General features: G+C 40.0%; 1 protein-coding gene across 1 annotated transcript in view; it reads left to right on the forward strand.

Annotated features, from left to right (window-relative positions):
* Positions 1-19,456, forward strand: part of LOC139408735 (leucine rich repeat containing 75Bb) — a 57,664-nt gene that overhangs the window by 11,794 nt on the left and 26,414 nt on the right. The window contains exons 2-3 of the mRNA XM_071152990.1: positions 9,673-9,801; positions 14,166-14,278. Of these exons, the coding sequence (XP_071009091.1) occupies positions 9,673-9,801; positions 14,166-14,278 (242 nt within the window). The remainder of the gene's footprint in view (positions 1-9,672; positions 9,802-14,165; positions 14,279-19,456) is intronic.

Below are 19,456 nucleotides of genomic sequence, written 5' to 3' on the forward strand. Positions count from 1 at the left end.
TTATTTCTGCTTTTTGTGGCTCCTCTCTTTGGCTGGAAAATAGCTGTATGTTTTTTTGTGACTAGGCGCTGACCTAACGTAATCGCATGGTATGCTTTCGCTGTAAAGCCTTTTTGAAATCGGACACTGTGGTTGGATTAACAAGAAGTTTCTTTAAAATGGTGTTTAATACTTGTACGTTTGTGGAATTTAAATTATGAGATTTCTGTTTGAATTTGGCGCCCTCGCAATTTCACTGGCTGTTGTCAAATCGATACCGTTAACGGAATTTGATCCCTAAGAAGTTTTAACAGGTGTGGCTTGTTAAAAGTACATTTATGGAATTTCTTTCCTTCTTAATGTGTTTGAGCCAATCAGTTGTGTTGTGACAAGGTAGGGGTGGTATACAGAAGATAGTCGTATTTGGTAAAATACCATATTATGGCAAGAACCGCTCAAATAAGCAAAGAGAAATGACAGTCCCTCATTACTTTAAGACATGAAGGTCAGTCAATGTGGAAAATTTCAATAACTTTGCAAGTTTCTTCAAGTGCAGTTGCAAAAACCATCAAGCGCAATGATGAAACTGGCCCTCATGAGGACCGCCACAGGAAAGGAAGACCCAGAGTTACCTCTGCTGCAGGAGATAAGTTCATTAGAGTTACCTGCACCTCAGATTGCAGCCCAAATAAATGCTTCACAGAGTTCAAGTAACAGACACATCTCAACATCAACTGTTCAGAGTAGAGGTCGACCGATTATGATTTTTCAATGCCGATACCGATTATTGGAGGACCAAAAAAGGCCGATACCGATTAATCTGACAATTTTTATTTATTTGTAATAATGACAATTACAACAATACTGAATGAGCACACTTATTTTAACTTAATATAATACATCAATAAAATCAATTTAGCCTCAAATAAATAATGAAACATGTTCAAATTGGTTTAAATAATGCAAAAACAAAGTGTTGGAGAAGAAAGTAAAAGTGCAATATGTGCCATGTAAGAAAGCTAACGTTTCAGTTCCTTGCTCAGAACATGAGAACATATGAAAGCTGCTGGTTACTTTTAACATGAGTCTTCAATATTCCAAGGTAAGAGGTTTTAGGTTGTAGTTAATGTAGTATTTATAGGACTATTTCTCTCTATACCATTTGTATTTCATATACCTTTGACTATTGGAATACCTTATAGGCACTTTAGTATTGCCAGTGTAACAGTATAGCTTCCTTCCCTCTCCTCGCCCCTACCTGGGCTCGAACCAGGAACACATCGACAACAGCCACCCTCGAAGCATCGTTACCCATCGCTCCACAAAATCTGCGGCCCTTGCAGAGCAAGGGGAACAACTACTCCAAGTCTCAGAGCGAGGGACGTTTGAAACGCTATTAGCGCGCACCCCGCTAACTAGCTTGCCATTTCACATCGGTTACACCAGCCTAATCTCGGGAGTTGATAGGCTTGAAGTCACAAACAGCTCAGGGCTTGAAGCACAGTGAAGAGCTGCTGGCAAAACACATGAAAGTGCTGTTTGAATGAATGCTTACGAGCCTGCTGCTGCCTACCATCGCTCAGTCAGACTGCTCTATCAAATATCAAATCATAGACTTAATTATAACATAATAACACAGAGAAATTAGGCCTTAGGTCATTAATATTGTCAAATCCAGAAACTATCATTTTGAAAACAAAACGTTTATCCTTTCCGTGAAATACGGAACTGTTCCGTATTTTATCTAACGGGTGGCATCCCTAAGTCTAAATATTGCTGTTACATTGTACAACCTTCAATGTTATGTCATAATTATGTAAAATTCTGCCAAATTAGTTCGCAACAAGCCAGTCGGCCCAAACTGTTGCATATACCTTGTCTCTGCGTGCAATGAACGCAAGAGAAGTGACACAATTTCACCTGGTTAATATTGCCTGTGAACCTGGATGTCTTTTAGCTAAATATGCAGGTTTAGAAATATATACTTCTGTGTATTGATTTTAAGAAAGGCATTGATGTTTATGGTTAGTTACAGTCGTTCAACGATTGGGCTTTTTTCGCGAATGCGCTTTTGTTAAGTCATCCCCTGTTTGGCAAAGTTGGCTGTCTTTGTTAGGAAGAAATAGCCTTCACACAGTTTGCAACGAGCCAGGCGGCCCAAACTGCTGCATATACCCTGACTCTGTTGCCAGGGAAGTGACACAATTTACCTAGTTAAAAGAAATTCATGTTGGCAGGCAATATTAACTAAATATGCAGGTTTAAAAATATATACTTGTGTATTGATTTTAAGAAAGGCATTGATGTTTATGGTTAGGTACACGTTGGAACAACGACAGTCCTTTTTCTGCGAATGCGCACTGCATCTATTATATGCAACGCAGGACACGCTAGATAAACTAGTAATATCATCAACCATGTGTAGTTAACTAGTGATTATGATTGATTGATTGTTTTTTTATAAGATGCGTTTAATGCTAGCTAGCAACTTACCTTGGCTTCTTACTGCATTCACGTAACAGGCAGGCTCCTCGTGGAGTGCAATGTGAGGCTGGTGGTTAGAGCGTTGGACTAGTTAACTGGTTGCAAGATTGAATCCCGGAGCAGACAAGGTAAAAATCTGTTGTTCTGCCCCTGAACAAGGCAGTTAACCTACCGTTCCTAGGCCGTCATTGAAAATAAGAATGTGTTCTTAACTGACTTGCCTAGTTAAATAAAGGTGTAAAAAAATAACAATAATAAATAAAATTCGGCCAAATCGGTGTCCAAAAATACAGATTTCCGATTGTTATGAAAACTTGAAATCGGCCCTAATTAATCGGCCATTCCGATTAATCGGTCGACCTCTAGTTCAGAGGAGACTGCGTGAATCAGGCCTTCATGGTTGAATTGCTGCAAAGAAACCACTACTAAAGGACACCAATAATAAGAAGAGATTTGCTTGGGCCAAGAAACACGAACAATGGACATTAGACCGGTGGAAATTTGTCCTTTGGTCTGATGAGTCCAAATTTGAGATTTTTGGTTGCAAACGCCTTGTCTTTGTGAGATGCAGAGTAGGTGAACAGATGATCTCCGCATGTGTGTTTCCCAACGTGAAACATGGAGGAGGAGGTGTAATGGTGTGTGGATGCTTTGCTGGAGACACTGTCAGTGATTTATTTAGAATTCAAGGCACACTTAACCAGCTTGGCAACCACAGCAATACGCCATCCCATCTGGTTTGCGCTTAGTGGGACTATCATTTGTTTTTCAACAGGACAATGACCCAAACACACCTCCAGGCTGTATAAGGGCTATTTGACCAAGGAGAGTGATGGAGTGCTGCATCAGATGACCTGGCCTCCACAATCACCCGACCTCAATCCAATTGAGATGGTTTGTGATGAGTTGGACCGTAGAGTGAAGGAAAAGCATACAACAAGTGCTCAGCATATGTGGGAACTCCTTCAAGACTGTTGGAAAAGCATTTCTCATGAAACTGGTTGAGAGAAAGTGTTCAAAGCTGTCATCAAGGTAAAGGGTGGCTGCTTTGAAAAATGTGTTTAACACTTTTTTGGTTACTACCTGATTCAATATGTGTTCTTTCATCTTTTGATGTCTTCACTATTATTCTACCATGTAGAAAATAGTCAAAATAAAGAAAAACCCTTGAATGAGTAGGTGTCTCCAAACTTTTGACTGGTACTGTAGATGTGTATAAACAGTATATATATATATATATATATATATATATATACACACATTTTTTTTTAGGGGCACTGTAGATGTTATTTATCTCTCTATACTGCTCCTATGGAATGCTAGCCTAGCAATAGCAAGCTAGCTAGGCGGCTAGTGGTGTCCTTTTAGAGAAGGTAGTGAGAAATACTCAGGACAGGAGGTGTAGAGTGACACACATGTAGTCCCACTGTAACAATACTGTAATATCACAAACTCCACACAGTTGTCACTGAGTAGTTGGAAATAAATATCCAACTTATCCAACAATTTCTGTACTTACAGCATTCTTATACATTTATTTTCTATCAGGTTTTTGCTTGGCAGACCTTATTTTTAGATTTACATTTGTTAATAAAACTCATGAATGCAACTGTTTATGTCAAATTGGTTTGTGTTCTACTTTTAGCCCTGGTTGTCTAGAAAATAAAATGGTAAAACACTTCAATGTGAGGCTAAATGAGGGCAGAGCAAGCAGATAAATGAAAGTAATGAATTTCAGGTTTTTCACTTCGGGATTGCCTGGGTCTAATAAGGTTTTAATCTACTTGAGATGGTGGATGATATTGGAGCATGCCTGATGTCTCCTTCAGAGCACAGCACTGCACACAGGAAGTCATTACACAGAGGAGATGCACAGAGGAATCAATGAGACCGGACTCCTATCTCCATCTCCAATCTCTCTTCTGGGCTATTATTGTTAATTACTTTGGACTTTTCTCTATGTTCGCCAGTAAACAAGGAATCAGCAAGCAGGCATTAAGATTAAAAGCATTAACACAGAATATGTTTAGTGATGCAGGAAGCAAATACTAAAGTGCCCCTGAGGTTATAAAAGGCTAGGTAAAATGACCATTGGAATGAGACTTAATAGTCAATTTACTACCTCAGTTGTGTTTGAGAGCATTAGTGAGTCACCGTTGTTTGAAACATAATGTGAGGGGCCACTTCTCCTGATAGTTCGATGTTAAGGAATAGGCTACCTACCAATAATGTATTATACATATGTACAGGTAATTCGGAAATTTTTCAGACATCTTGACTTTTTCCACATTTTGTCATCTTACAGCCCTATTCTAAAATTTTATGAATTACGTTTTCTCATCATCAATCTACACACAATACCCCATAATGACAAAGTGAAAAGTTTTTTTTTTATGTTTGCACATTTATTACAAATAAAAATACAGAAATACCTTATTTACATACTGTATATCATACACTACAGTTGAGGAACCTTGGGAAAGTAATTCTGCTTTGAAAGTTGACACATTTGTAACCTCTCTTTTAAGAACATGGGTCTTTTGGTACCTACTGGAGAGCTCTTCTTTGTCTACACCCATTCAGCATCGTTCACACCCTCTTAAGCTTTAGCTCCACCCATCTCTTTAAGGATTCACATGTGAGGCTATGTACTAAACAACCAAAGATTTTAAGACTAAAGGCTGGTTTATACTACGTATATACACACCGTTTGTAAATTTGACCTGGAGTGCCAGAGTGTGCTCTGGCCATTTGTAAACTCAGAGCGATGTCAGATTGTCTGTTCCTAAATTCAGTGTGTTTTTCTCTCAGAGCGTTCAGAGCGCACACTGAGTTTGATCCGAGCATTCTGATCTAACAGCAGTCAAGCTAACGTTGGCTAGTTTGCTACCTATTTCCAGACACAAATGAGAAAACAGCTCACCATTTTACTCGCACTAGCAGAGCTGCTTTGGCTGTTTTTATGTTATTCAGAGCGTTGGTGATTGCAACTGTGCTGCTGGCAACAATTTAATTACGCTTTTTTCCAACGTTTACTGACACCGGCCATATTCAACGGGTGTTGAGCATTCGTAAATGTGTCAGTTACTCTGCGCTCTGGCACAATCAGATGAGAGTGCTCTGAAATCGAAGTAGATAGCAAGAATTGACCAGCTACAGCAATCGACAGTTGTCGCAGTGACATCATAAACATTCTATTGAAATAGTTACTAGCATAGCAGAGTCTTTTGTTTAGACATGTAGCTAGCTAGCTAAACAGTGAACCATAATCCCAACTCATAATGTTACTACCCTGCATGAATCTGCAGGGAGCTAACCAACCGGGTTCAATGTTAGCTAGCTAACATTAGGCTATAACTAACAATGCAAGTGGCTCTGAGATACAAATACTATTACTACACAGATCTTACACGTAACATTAGATAGCTAGCCAGCCAGCTAACGTTAGCTAGCTAACTAACAGTACACTTTAACTTGAAATTAAAACAACTTTCTGACGAAACTAGAAATGTGTAATATCTGAAAATGTAGCTAGCTACACTATCTTACCCGTATGCATGAATGGAATGGACACTTCTCACTCTGTCACGGATGTCATGGTAGCCCTTAGTTTGAAGATGTAATCTGGAGACAGGTGTTTTATACAACAGCCTTCGGTATGTTCTCTTTTCGACTCTGTCTGCATATTCGCAATCAAACGCCATCATTTTATCTATCTCCTTAGCTATCATACTCTAATCACTGATTTCAAAACTCAGTCCTCCAGAAAGTGAAGAGCAACACTTATGCAGTTGTACTACGTGAAATCGTTCAAAAAATCAGCGTTAAAAAGGATCACTTACACATACTGGCCAGCTGTGTTGTAGAAAGGAGCGTGCTACATGTCAGACCAATCCAAACTCATCTCTCGCATGTCCAGCCCACTCATTATCTCAGCCAATCATGGCTAGCGGGAAGGCTGCTGTCTTTTTCTGTAGCTAACCCATCTAGGCTCGTGTTTCTGTGGCTAACCCATCTAGGTTCTTAATTTAACCTTTTTTTTCTCGTATTTACAAGTTTGTTATTAAGGAACATGATAGTTCATATTTTCCAGAAGGCATTTCTGCCAAAAAACTCATTTTACATTTAAAAAAAAGTTTACGTTGAAATGGTGCTTCTGTGAAGTCATGTCACGTTCGTCGTAACGATGAGACCAAAGCGCAGTGTGATAAGAATACATTCTTCTTTAATTAACGAAGAACACTTAAACAAACTAACAAAACAACAAAACTCTATGATAAACCAAGTGCTGACATGCTACACATATACAATAACTACACATAGACAATAACTACATATAGACAATAACTACATATAGACAATAACTACACATAGACAATAACTACACATAGACAATAACTACACATAGACAATAACCCACAAAACCAAAATGGAAAATGGCAACCTAAATAGGATCCCCAATCAGAGACAACGATAAACAGCTGTCTCTGATTGGGAACCAATTCAGGCCACCATAGACCTACAAATACCTAGACATTCCAAAACCCAATAGAATTACAAAAACCCTAGACAAGGAAAAAACACACATACCACCCTCGTCACACCCTGACCTAACCAAAATAATAAAGAAAACAAAGATAACTAAGGTCAGGGCGTGACAAGTCGTGACGTGCCTAGTTTCCTGAAATGAGTCACAAATGAGATATTTCAGTTGTTGTTTTTTTATTATTTTGATAACATTTCTAAAATCCTGTTTTAGCTTTGTCATTATGGGGTATTGTGTGTAGATTGATGAGGTAGAAAATATAATTGAATACATTTAAAAATAAGGCTGTAAGTAACAAAATGTGGAAAAAGTCAAGGCTTCTGACTACTTTCCGAACCCACTGGATATTAAACGTCTATATTATACATCTCTCATATAGAGGCCAAATTGGACTGGTGTGGAGATTACGCCTCTTGCCCTCTTCTATGTTGCACCACAATCAGTTACATTAAATTCCTTGCTCTAATGATTTGGTAGCCTTCTGCCATTCATCCACAATTAAAGACTTGGGTGTATGAAAATGTACTCTTTCAGAACACAGAAAGTGTCACAGTGTTTTATGTTTTTATTCCCTTTTATTCATAGTTTTTGAAAGGCAAGTGTTAGATGTGAGCAATTTTAGAGGATTATTATGTCTAATAATCCCACTTGTCAAATTGTCAAAGAAAACTCAAAGCAGGCAACAGACTCCGGGACTGGTTGTGGGGCTCTATGCAATACGTTTTAATAGGTTCCTAATGAGCTGTGGATGTGGGATGGGTGTTCTCAAATTCCAAACTCTCAGCACTCAATTCTTGGTTGAAAAGACAGCAATCATATTAGATATGCAGGCAGCCTACGGAACAGGCTTTGTGGAGTGATCTGAAGACAACTTTCATGCAGAGACGGCGACGCAGACACACTGTCAGTGACAAAATGAAACACCCTTCACACAGAGATGGTGGAACATGAGAGACGCAGTGGCATGTCAGTTATTCTGTCAGATTAACCCATGCAGTGTTGAGCCGCCACACCAATGCAGACATCACACAATGTTGTTTACTGTGTACCCAGAGAAAAAAACATACCTACTGTAATAGATTTAGAACCATGGCATTTTCTTCAAGGCTGATGACTGCTGGGTTTCTTCCAATATTACACAAAATTGGTCATAGTTGACCTACTTGATGATTGAACACATTTTCAACATACTCATTTGAAAATGATCTACTATATAGGCCTATCTCTATGCTGTTGTTGTTTGGGACTTGTTTACTGTATTTTGTTGGGGTATGTTTCCTTGTCATAAAGGGAGCACTGGAGAATGGCCCGGAGTCAGGGAATCCCAGAGAGCTCAAGTGTAATAAATCAGCCAGAAAGCTGGAGGAGGAGGAGAAAGTGCTGGTGGGAATTTGCCTCAGAGCTTTCACTGTAGCCTTCAGTGTTTGGCCTGTCAGACTGTAGGTTCTGCTTAACATAGCATAGAGTCCCCAGCCTCCTCCTATACAGCCTCTTTACAGCAGCTTACATGTATAGCACTAAGCCCTCGCCTGATACTATCTTCACGTTGCATGTCCAGCAAGTAAACAGATTTACAGCAGCTTTGCACGTACTGTAGAACAGAGGAGGAGAAAATAATATTTAGTATAATTTTTCTTGATATTATATAGCCCCCATATTTGACGCTGAACACATTAGCAAACCAAGTTATAAGCAAGAGGAGGAGAAATATTTTCCAAATTTCATTTTTGTCCTCTGCTCTACTCCGTCTTAACCTTTCATTGTGGTGGGGTTTTGTTTTTGAGCCTCTCCTTCACATATTGCCTGCGGTTTCAGCTAATTTGTTTCAGGACTTGCTGTGTCTGTTTGGTTGATGTCATCCTCCTCGGTAGGGCAGGTGGGTGAGGGCTACGTCGAAGACCCTTTGATGTGTCTCAAAGCGTTTACCTCTCTAACTCGGGCTCCGAGATGACATCCCTCACCAGCAGCAGCCCTCAGAGCATTACCGGAAGTTTGCAGATTCCTTTGCCTCAATATATTTACACTGTCACTGCAAATAGCAGCCACCCTGCAGATTATACTAGTAAGAACAACCTCTGGGGATGTTTTCTCATTCCTCATTGTTATTAAACCAGTCTGCACATCACACCCGCCTGCCATTTGAATTCCAGAGAAGACGGTGAGGAACTGGACTTCTGTAGACTTGAACCGTTTCTCTCTTAAGTGCCTGCATGGTGTTTTTAGAGGTTGTTCTTAGATAACTGGAGTGTGTTCAGTGTTGTATGTGTAAAGACCCAGGGCTTTAGGGGTGAATGACGGTACAGCACATCACTTTAGTTGTTATGTATCTGTTGGAATGTTATTTTGGGAGAAATTGTCCTGCTTTAACCCCACATACCCCTCATGCCACATCCCAGCCCTCCCTGTGCCTTGTCCCATGTGACACTCTTACTGTAAAATCCTCTCGGCTTGAAAAGTGAACATCATGAGGCAAGTGGATGATGAAATTATTATGTAAATACATTCTGTTAACCATTAAGCAGTCCACGCCATGTCAGTTTAATGCCTAACGATTCATGACTTTCACTTTAAAAAATATTGAAATTCACGCTCTGTTGGACTTTGGAATGATTGAAAGGAAACACAGATGATTGATTTTTCTCTCCTTCTCTGTGTTCCCACAGGACTTGGGACTCCAGGGAACATCCCTTAATGATATCCTCTATAAGAATGCAGCCTTTCTCAACCTGGTGGATCCAATCTCCCATGAGCTCCTGCTCAGCCTGGCCAAAGACATGCAGTGCCCAAAGAGGGTAAGCCCATCGTACCGTCTGGCTGTTGATCTCGACATCCTCAGCCGTGCTGTTGTCAGGGAACATCAAATGAGATCAGGCACAGAAAATAGAACGTTTAGGAATCCACAGCTGCAAGGGTCAATTCAAGAGCATGTACATGACGGTCAGTCTTTTTGAAATGTGACTGCTAGGCTACTTGGTTTGGTTCCAGCCTTCCAACTGATGCCAGTATCCATACAGTCGTTAAGATTAGTCTCTAAACGATTCCTGTGTGTGTGCACGTGTTCACTCTTGGGGTGCCCGAGACATCGGCACCTATTTATAACTAATGGCCAGAAGTAGGTCAGTCACAGTGTTGTGTCATTTCAACAACGTACACAACTTACAACACAGTATCTTCTGTTGCTTGTTACTTTTTCTTCAGTATTCACTTGCATGAAAATAGGTAATAGTGTACAATTGATCTAAAATAATGAATTTACTGCCAAGAAAAAATTAAGCAGACAATAGCTCATATAGAGTTTTCATATAGAGTTTTCAGCCAAAAGTGTTTTCTCCTTCCTAAAAGACTTTGTTTTCATCATCTTCTAGTCTAAATGAATTTACTGGGATCTTGAATCTCTCAGATTGATGTGGTTGACCTTTCCCTTGCTTTAAAGATGTACCAGGCATCTTTTGATAAGCTCTTTTCCCAATAAATGGCTTCCCAGAGGAATATGCAGGGAAGGGGCACACTTTCCAATAATAACAAAGACAGACAGCTGTGCCCAGCTAACAGGCTCATCTTGTTTAAACTGGTGCCCAGAGAGATCTAGCAACACATTGTGAAATACAGTAGATAGAAAAGTTGAACTATTAAGCACTTCTTCTCTTTAACAGATTATGAAAAATACTTTTGAAAAAAGGCTACTTTGAAATCAGATCTTTTAATAAGGGCAGCATACCTAGGATGGTGTGTATTGGATTTTAGTTTTTTTGGTAGGGGTGAGTGGGTCATGAGGGGTTGGCAGGGGTGTTCTCCGCTGTGACCGCCTGGCTTCCTACTGGGAACAAATTGGTTGAATCAACGTTGATGCAACGTAATTTGTCAACGTATAATGACATAGAATCTATGTGTCATCGTGGTAACCAAATTTTAACATAGACAAATAAAATATGTTACATTTGTACCTTTAAAACAACGTGGGATGTTCAACATTAAATCCACAATCAGAATAAAAAAAGAATAAGCTCAGCAGCACCTTGTGCTGGAGAATTGATCTATCTACAGCTACCCTTTGGCCTCCCATCCAGGGTTTTACCCAGGTCAAATGAAATGTGATCATACTGCGTTTTCACATATGACATTTGATACCCTGGTTTGGTTTCCTGAAGCGTTTTGTGAGAATTCTACAGTATACTTTTCACATCAAAGAGAAGAACATGTTATTTCCAGATTAGAGTCAATAGCTTGTCTACGACTACTTCCATTCAGTTAACCCCTTTCCCACCAAGATTTAACATAACAAATACTGTAATGGTGTTCTCACTGTCATTTCATTGCCTGAAACGAAACGCTGGAAGGTTTGAAGTGTATGAGGCATATTTTGTGCCACACAGAGTGGGAGGAGTGGGAATGTCGCAATACCTGGTACTTTTGTCCTGGATCTTGGACCCACTCCTCACGCAGGTCCAGGATTCGTTTGCGTTTCACACATGCTCTATAGCGTGAATCAGGGTACCAAACGGTCCAGGAAACGGATCATAAGGGGATGTGTGAAAGCGCCCTTTATCACTCATAAAACATCAATGATGCTATTTAGGCCTATATGGCATTTGCAAAGTCATCAACAGCTATTGTTTCAATTCAACCCAGAATTCAACAACAAAAAAACAATACAATAAACCTAGGGTTTAAACCCCTGATTTCAAATGTTATGATTTTCAGTGATATTGAATTGTGTTTGGTTGTCAACGCAACCAAATATCAACATTTGAAGGAGATGTATCTTCTGCTTGGATAGTTCCATCTGTTCCACTGACTTAGTCTGGCTTTAATTCCAGTTTGTCTACAAATTAATAATTGATATGTTGGATTCATGTCTCCATCTCAACCAATATCTAAGTTAAATAATAGGAGTAATTCAAATCCAACTTGATTTAAAGTGCATTTAAAGTTTGATTTCGTTAGATTTATTCCTATTCTGTAACTTGGATTTTTGGTTGAGATGGAGACATGATGTTGAAATGTTGCGTTGTCAACCAAACACAATTCAATATTACTTTTGCTAATACAGTAAATGGCCTAAAGTTAAGACAAACTACAAGCTAATGTAACATTCAACCTTAAAATAAGTAACACATCCATGGTCACATTTGGAGATTACTATACATTTCTTCTTATGTAATCATCTAAGGCGTGCATGTTCAAGACAGCATGCATAGGTCATCGCAGGTCAGTGGAGATCTTCACAATTGCTGTAATAATCTGCACAGAATTTCGAACGGCATTGATCACATGTAATCTCAACTGCAATCCAGGTCATTTGGTTCTGCTATTAGAAGCACAGTGATAACACATTAAACTGTTGTATAAATAAACAAATATCTGATTTGAACTTTGCTGTGCTTTTAAATGGTTGAAAGTGCAGTGATGGATATGTGGGTGACCATTAAACCAGAAATCTGACATTGTTTATCCATTGGAATTTGGTTGTGCTTTTAGATGGTTGACTGCAATAGTGACAACACACTGGAAATTCAACAAACTTTTGTCTGTCTTTTTGAGTGGGAGTATATATGTTGTAGTCTCATTGATGAACGTCTCGACCAAAAAATGACATAATTATCTTGAAATTACGTGGTATGCCTAGGGGGTGGTGAAATGTGACAGGGATTTAGTGAGTTGGTCTGCTGTGCCTCAGGGCCTCAGCTGCAGGTCCAGTCACGGTTCTTCCTCCTTCACCTCTATGCTTCAAGGGATTGACAATCAAATGCAAACAACAACTCATCAAAACGTTTCACTGCTTCATTACTATTAATGTGCATTCAGCTATAGAACTGTATATCTAACTCGAGCCTTGTGGTCGTCTAAGTCTTTGAATATTCAGAATCGTGTTTGAATTTGAGTGAAAAACATGTTTTGAACAATGTTAAACAGATGCCATGTTGACAATGCCCGAATTCACATCAAAGAGAAGAACATGTTATTTCCAGATTAGAGTCAATAGCTTGTCTACGACTACTTCCATTCAGTTAACCCCTTTCCCACCAAGATTTAACATAACAAATAATGTAATGGTGTTCTCACTGTCATTTCATTGCCTGAAACGAAACGCTGGAAGGTTTGAAGTGTATGAGGCATGTTTTGTGCCACACAGAGTGGGAGGAGTGGGAATGGTTAATCGCCTGAAGTAAATTGCCCCTGTCTTTTTTCTCTTTTGCTGCATTGCCTCTTTCTTGTTGTTGTGTTGTACCATTAATTAGATTTACCCTGCTCTGCTCAACCCAATCCGTTTAAAGTCTTTGACAGAGGAAGGGAGAGCGAGAGAGAGAGAGAGGGGGGGGGGGGGGGAGAGAAAAAGCAAGGGAGAAAGAGCTGGAGCGAGACCAAGGAGGAGAAGAGAGGGAGACTGACAGAGATGCTAAAGCATATTTTTATGTATAAAATGCTTGAGGCAACCATGTTGGATGGACAAATGAGAAGAGCCTTGAGATCATTTGGTGAAAGCAGTCAAAAGGTTGGATTGTTTGTAGAGTGATAAGTGAAGGGGATCAGACAATTATAAATAACTACCTTTTAAACCAACATTCTAGGAACAAAGTAAACAGCCTCCTCTCCACAGCTCAATGTGTCATAATAGGGGTTACAAGGCCGTAAGTGATACAATGGTCCATTGAAATATGTGTATCCAAGAGGTTCTGCCTTTGGCTTCTAAATGTATAAATTCATTCTATGGAGTCACAAGTTTACCTATTGTGCTAAATGTGGTTAAGACTACCTTGAAATCAGAACAACAGGTGCATTTGTTGTAAACACATTCCTAAGAGTTTTCAATCTCTTGCAAGATATTCAGCACTGTATATTATGGACACGGTCATTCGATTGGATATGATTTAGTAAAGATATGTACTTTTACATATACAATGTACATCAACCAATTCTCAACAAAGGGGTCAAATTCAGTTGTTCATGATGTCGGAAAGGAAAATAATCATGTTTTCGTTACATTAATTCACTTCAGAAAGTCAAATAGAGCAGTCATTTGATTATTCCTCTATTTGAATGCCAGACACTTTTTAAGCCCTTTGAAACCTTTTGAGGCCTTTTTTCAGCTGTAGCCGCCAGCAGAAGAGATTAAAGTGTGTGGGTTTGTGTGTTTTTGTATATGTGTGTATTACAGGAGAAGGACACGCTGAAGTCGTCCGACAAGATCTGCAGACAGCTGATATTCCACCTGACCCCTCACTCCAAGTGGATGAGACAGAGCGTGCCCAGGAGGAAGTCGCAGGCCTGGTGAGTCCGTCCGTCTGCCCGTTTGCACATCCACACACCGGGACAGCTACTGCCATAACACCAACGCAAACAAATAAACAGCTAACAGCAAACTGACATCAGAGCAGTGATACGGTACGCATGGCCTAGAACCTTCAAAACTCACTAGCATCTCTAAAACAAGACAGTCTCGTGTTCAGTGTGTGTCAGAGATAAGTCACTCCTGACATTGGGCTAAGGCGCTTTACTGTACAATACCTGCTAGGATTTAATGTGCTAGATCAGGGCTCTCCAACCCTGTCCCTGGAGAGCTACCCTTCTGTACATTTTCATTCCAACCCCACTTGTAATGAACCTGACTCAGCTTATCAACCAGCTAATTTGTAGAAGCAAGTGCCCTAAATTAGGGTTGGGAGTGAAAACCTGGAGGATGGTAGGAACACGTTTGGAGAGCCTCGTGTTAGATAATTATACAGCAGCACTAGCTGCCACAAATTCTAATAAGTTATTGTATTGGGGTCCTGTAATATAGACCTGTGTAGTAGCCTATTTTTGGGGGCAGGATATCATGTTCACTTGGTCAGTTTCAGTTTCTTGGGGAGTGTACTGTCGCCTCACTGCACAGCTTGACAACTGCCATGGTGCTGTAGACTTATCTCACCCAGAAATAAATGAACAAATCAATCATAATGAATAACAGAAAGGTTTTAATGAAATAAAATATCAGACAGATTCAGCTCGAGAAACGCTGTGTAAAGAATAGACAGAACTGCAAATGCTCTCCAGCTCTAATTGCCAAGCAGGTGCATTTGAGGGGAAGAAGGAAGGAAACAATCTAATGATCTACATGTGTTTCTATCTCCCTGAGCAATTAAACTAGTTTGTGAGATGTTTGACAGCCCCAGTCGAACCTCCTAGCCTGTCTCCTTGTTGCAACGTTTCAAAAGATGTGTCAACAATAACGAGGCTGGCTCTCCCACTGTGTTCATTAGCAGACTCTGCTCTGGCAGCAGGCTCCTCGCTGTAAACCGTTATTCTTCTCATTGCCTCAACCTTCTTACCAGACAGCCTCTCTTCTCACTGCCTCAACCCTAACTAACTATCCAGCCAGGCAGCCTCTTTCCTCACTGCCTCAACCCTAACTAACTACCCAGCCAGGCAGCCTCTCTCCTCACTGCCTCAACCCTAACTAACTACCCAGCCAGACAGCCTCAGCCATACTGCGATGGAACCCGTCAACTGGTAGTAGCCGCATTTTGACCGATAAAAAAATAGAAAAGCCGATAAATAAAATTGGTGCCGACCAATTGTCTGGGAGAAGAAAAAAAAATCAAATTGCGAAATGATGCTTTTTAGTCTATTCATTGATGGAAATACCAGTCAATGTACTTTAAATACATTTGACTGGTCATGCTTATTGGTGTATAGGTTCATTTGCATAATTTAGTGGAATTAAATTGGCACGTGTACAGTATATTCGTTATGTATCTTATTTATCACATGCGTACAGCATACAAATACAGAGCCTTTGAATGGAAAATCTCAAACAGCAAATGCATAGGCAACAGAAGGCATGCTTCATCAGCGCTTCACACACCACTTTGCAATGAACTGGAGGCAGTATGCATTTTGAAAACATATACTGAATCGTTTGAATACATAATCTCAGCAAAAAACGAAATGTCCCGTTGTCAGGACCCTGTCTTTCAAAGACAATTCTTTGAAAATACAAATAACTTCACAGATCTTCATTGTAAAGGGTTTGAACACTTTTTCCCATGCTTGTTCAATGAACCATAAACTATTCATGAACATGCACCTGTGGAACAGTCGTTAGACACTAACAGCTTACAGACGGTAGGCAATTAAGGTCACAGTTATGAAAACTTAGGACACTAAAAGAGGCATTTCTACTGACTCTGAAAAACACCAAAAGAAAGATGCATAATCCCTCCATCAGTGCCCAGACTGTCCGCAATAGGCTGAGAGAGGCTGGACTGAGGGCTTGTAGGCCTGTTGTAAGGAAGGTCCTCAGACATCACCGGCAACAACGTCGCCTATGGGCGACGGATCTCAATCCCATTAAGTACGTCTGGGACCTGTTGGATCGGAGGGTGAGGGCTAGGGCCATTCCCTCCAGAAATGTCCGGGAACTTGCAGGTGCCTTGGTGGAAGAGTGGGGTAACATCTCACAGGAAGAACTGGCAAATCTGGTGCAGTCCATGAGGAGTACTTAATGCAGCTGGTGGCCACACCAGATTCTGACTGTTACTTTTGATTTTGACCCCCCCTTTGTTCAGTGACACATTATTGAATTTCTGTTAGTCACATGTCTGTGGAACTTGTTCAGTTTATGTCTCAGTTGTTGAATCTTGTTATGTTCATACAAATATTTACACGTGAAGTTTCCTGAAAATACAGTGCCTTGCGAAAGTATTCGGCCCCCTTGAACTTTGCGACCTTTTGCCACATTTCAGGCTTCAAACATAAAGATATAAAACTGTATTTTTTTGTAAAGAATCAACAACAAGTGGGACACAATCATGAAGTGGAACAACATTTATTGGATATTTTGAACTTTTTTAACAAATCATAAACTGAAAAATTGGGCGTGCAAAATTATTCAGCCCCTTTACTTTCAGTGCAGCAAACTCTCTCCAGAAGTTCAGTGAGGATCTCTGAATGATCCAATGTTGACCTAAATGACTAATGATGATAAATACAATCCACCTGTGTGTAATCAAGTCTCCGTATAAATGCACCTGCACTGTGATAGTCTCAGAGGTCCGTTAAAAGCGCAGAGAGCGTCATGAAGAACAAGGAACACACCAGGCAGGTCCGAGATACTGGAATGGAATGGAACCAATGGAATGGTTCAAAAATAAACATATCCAGGTGTTAGAATGGCCAAGTCAAAGTCCAGACCTGAATCCAATCGAGAATCTGTGGAAAGAACTGAAAACTGCTGTTCAGAAATGCTCTCCATCCAACCTCACTGAGCTCGAGCTGTTTTGCAAGGAGGAATGGGAAAAAAATGTCAGTCTCTCGATGTGCAAAACTGATAGAGACATACCCCAAGCGACTTACAGCTGTAATCACAGCAAAAGGTGGCGCTACAAAGTATTAACTTAAGGGGGCTGAATAATTTTGCACGCCCAATTTTTCAGTTTTTGATTTGTTAAAAAAGTTTGAAATATCCAATAAATGTCGTTCCACTTCATGATTGTGTCCCACTTGTTGTTGATTCTTCACAAAAAAATACAGTTTTATATCTTTATGTTTGAAGCCTGAAATGTGGCAAAAGGTTGTAAAGTTCAAGGGGCCGAATACTTTCGCAAGGCACTGTAAATGCAGTTGACAGTGAGAGGACTTTTCTTTTTTTGCTGTGTTTATTATGAGGCATGTCTTACCTTGCTTTCAAGTAACCTAGCCAAAGTCATACCATATCCGTGGACAATGATTTAATATCAACTTTTCTTTCATTGTCTTGTAGCCAAAGGCAGAATACTAGTCCTATTAGCAGCAAGATGCTAGTTGTTGCATATTAGATCTCCCCTCTTTCCCAATGAAATCTCTGTCACATGAAACCACTCACATGCACGGTGTTTTCCCGCTAATTGCATTATGGAACAAACATTGCAGTGTGCATCGCTGTGCTTAGCTATAATGTGAAGAAAGTATAGTTTATCAACATTTTAAGCTAAACGTTCTGATCTGTTGCATCAGATTTGTTGCTTTTTAATATTTTATATGTAAACTAGGCCTTCTGGTTGTATGAATTTGGGCACTATCGTCCCACAACTGTTCCAGAGTCTGTTTGGAATAGGCTATTTCTTTCTCAACAAACTGACCAATAGAATAGGTCGATTTTGTTCTATGGGGGATAGTAGATTGACATAGGCTAGTGATTTTGCTGTTCATTACTCATCTTCTTGGCTGGGGAAAAGTAAATGTGGAAAGGAATTCTAACATCTTCAAAGTGTACATCAGAATTCGGTAAGAAGTATCGCACATCGTTGCATCCTCGACTTGTATGTCCTGTTCATATGAATTACCATAATCTAAATGTGATTTTTGTTATTCTGAGCACCCTGGATGAACGCCCTAATCAGGTTACGCACCAAATGCATATGGGTCTGGTAGATTTCTCAAGTTTGCGGTAAATGAAAATGCTGCTGGGCAAATATCCAGCGCCACATTTTTCTAACGGAAACCCTGCCGTCAACCCATTTCTATTCAAGTACATTTCCAGGCTTAATGAAACATCTCAGAAGACTTTAGCAGACTTTAGCATTTAGAATTCATAAGGGTTTCACTGTTCCAATGATAATAGGTATTTAACGATGTTTGATAATGGGTATACTTTACTTAAAGTGATGCTTTTCCTCAATTGATGTCTTTATGATTTTGAGTAATCCTTCCTCTGTTATCCTCTTTATCTCTCACTCTCTCTCTCTCACTCTCTCTCTCACTCTCTCTCTCTCTCTCTGTTTCTCTCACGCTCCCTCTCTCTCGCTCCCTCAGGTTGGTCCTATTTTAAAATCCTTTTTCTCACATCGATCTTTTTCTATTTTTTCTTTCTTTTAAGAGTCCATTTTGTTCAACAGTTGCCTCACAGAGAGAACAGAGCAAGTATGCGGTCTGAGCTGGGGCTCTAGAGAAAACCTTCTGTCATAGAGAGATGAGAAGAGAGATGAGGGAGGGAGAGAGCGAAGAGAGAGGAAGAGAAAGAAAGAGAGAGGGTGGGTGGGTGGGAGAGGGGGGGGGGCACTACAAGGTTACCCATTAGAACCCCTGTGTTTCTTTCATTCCTCCCACCTCGTCTTACAGTAAATAGGTTACAGCTATAGATCTGTTCTCTCATGTATAGGAAAGAAAATACTTATTACATGTGCAGTAGCATGCTTTCCAGCCACAGAAAATGTCATTATTTTCACAGAAGAGAAGGAATAGAATCCATTGTATTCGTTTCAGAGCTCATGCATAAAATGTATTACTTCAGTCAGCTCAGTTCTAGAACACTGTGTAAGGTGCAGAGCCAGTTTTGTCCTTTATTGTTTGGAATCATGTCCCAGGAGAGTTGAAAGTCCGCAATAGCATGTTATTGTGTCCTCCTTATAATAAATGACTGAGTCCCCCTGAACATGTTTATAATCTTTTCTACATCTGCATTGGATTTCAAATTAATCAACTCCATAT

The sequence above is a fragment of the Oncorhynchus clarkii genome, chromosome 5 (assembly GCF_045791955.1).
Source record: "Oncorhynchus clarkii lewisi isolate Uvic-CL-2024 chromosome 5, UVic_Ocla_1.0, whole genome shotgun sequence".
Lineage (NCBI taxonomy): Eukaryota > Metazoa > Chordata > Actinopteri > Salmoniformes > Salmonidae > Oncorhynchus > Oncorhynchus clarkii.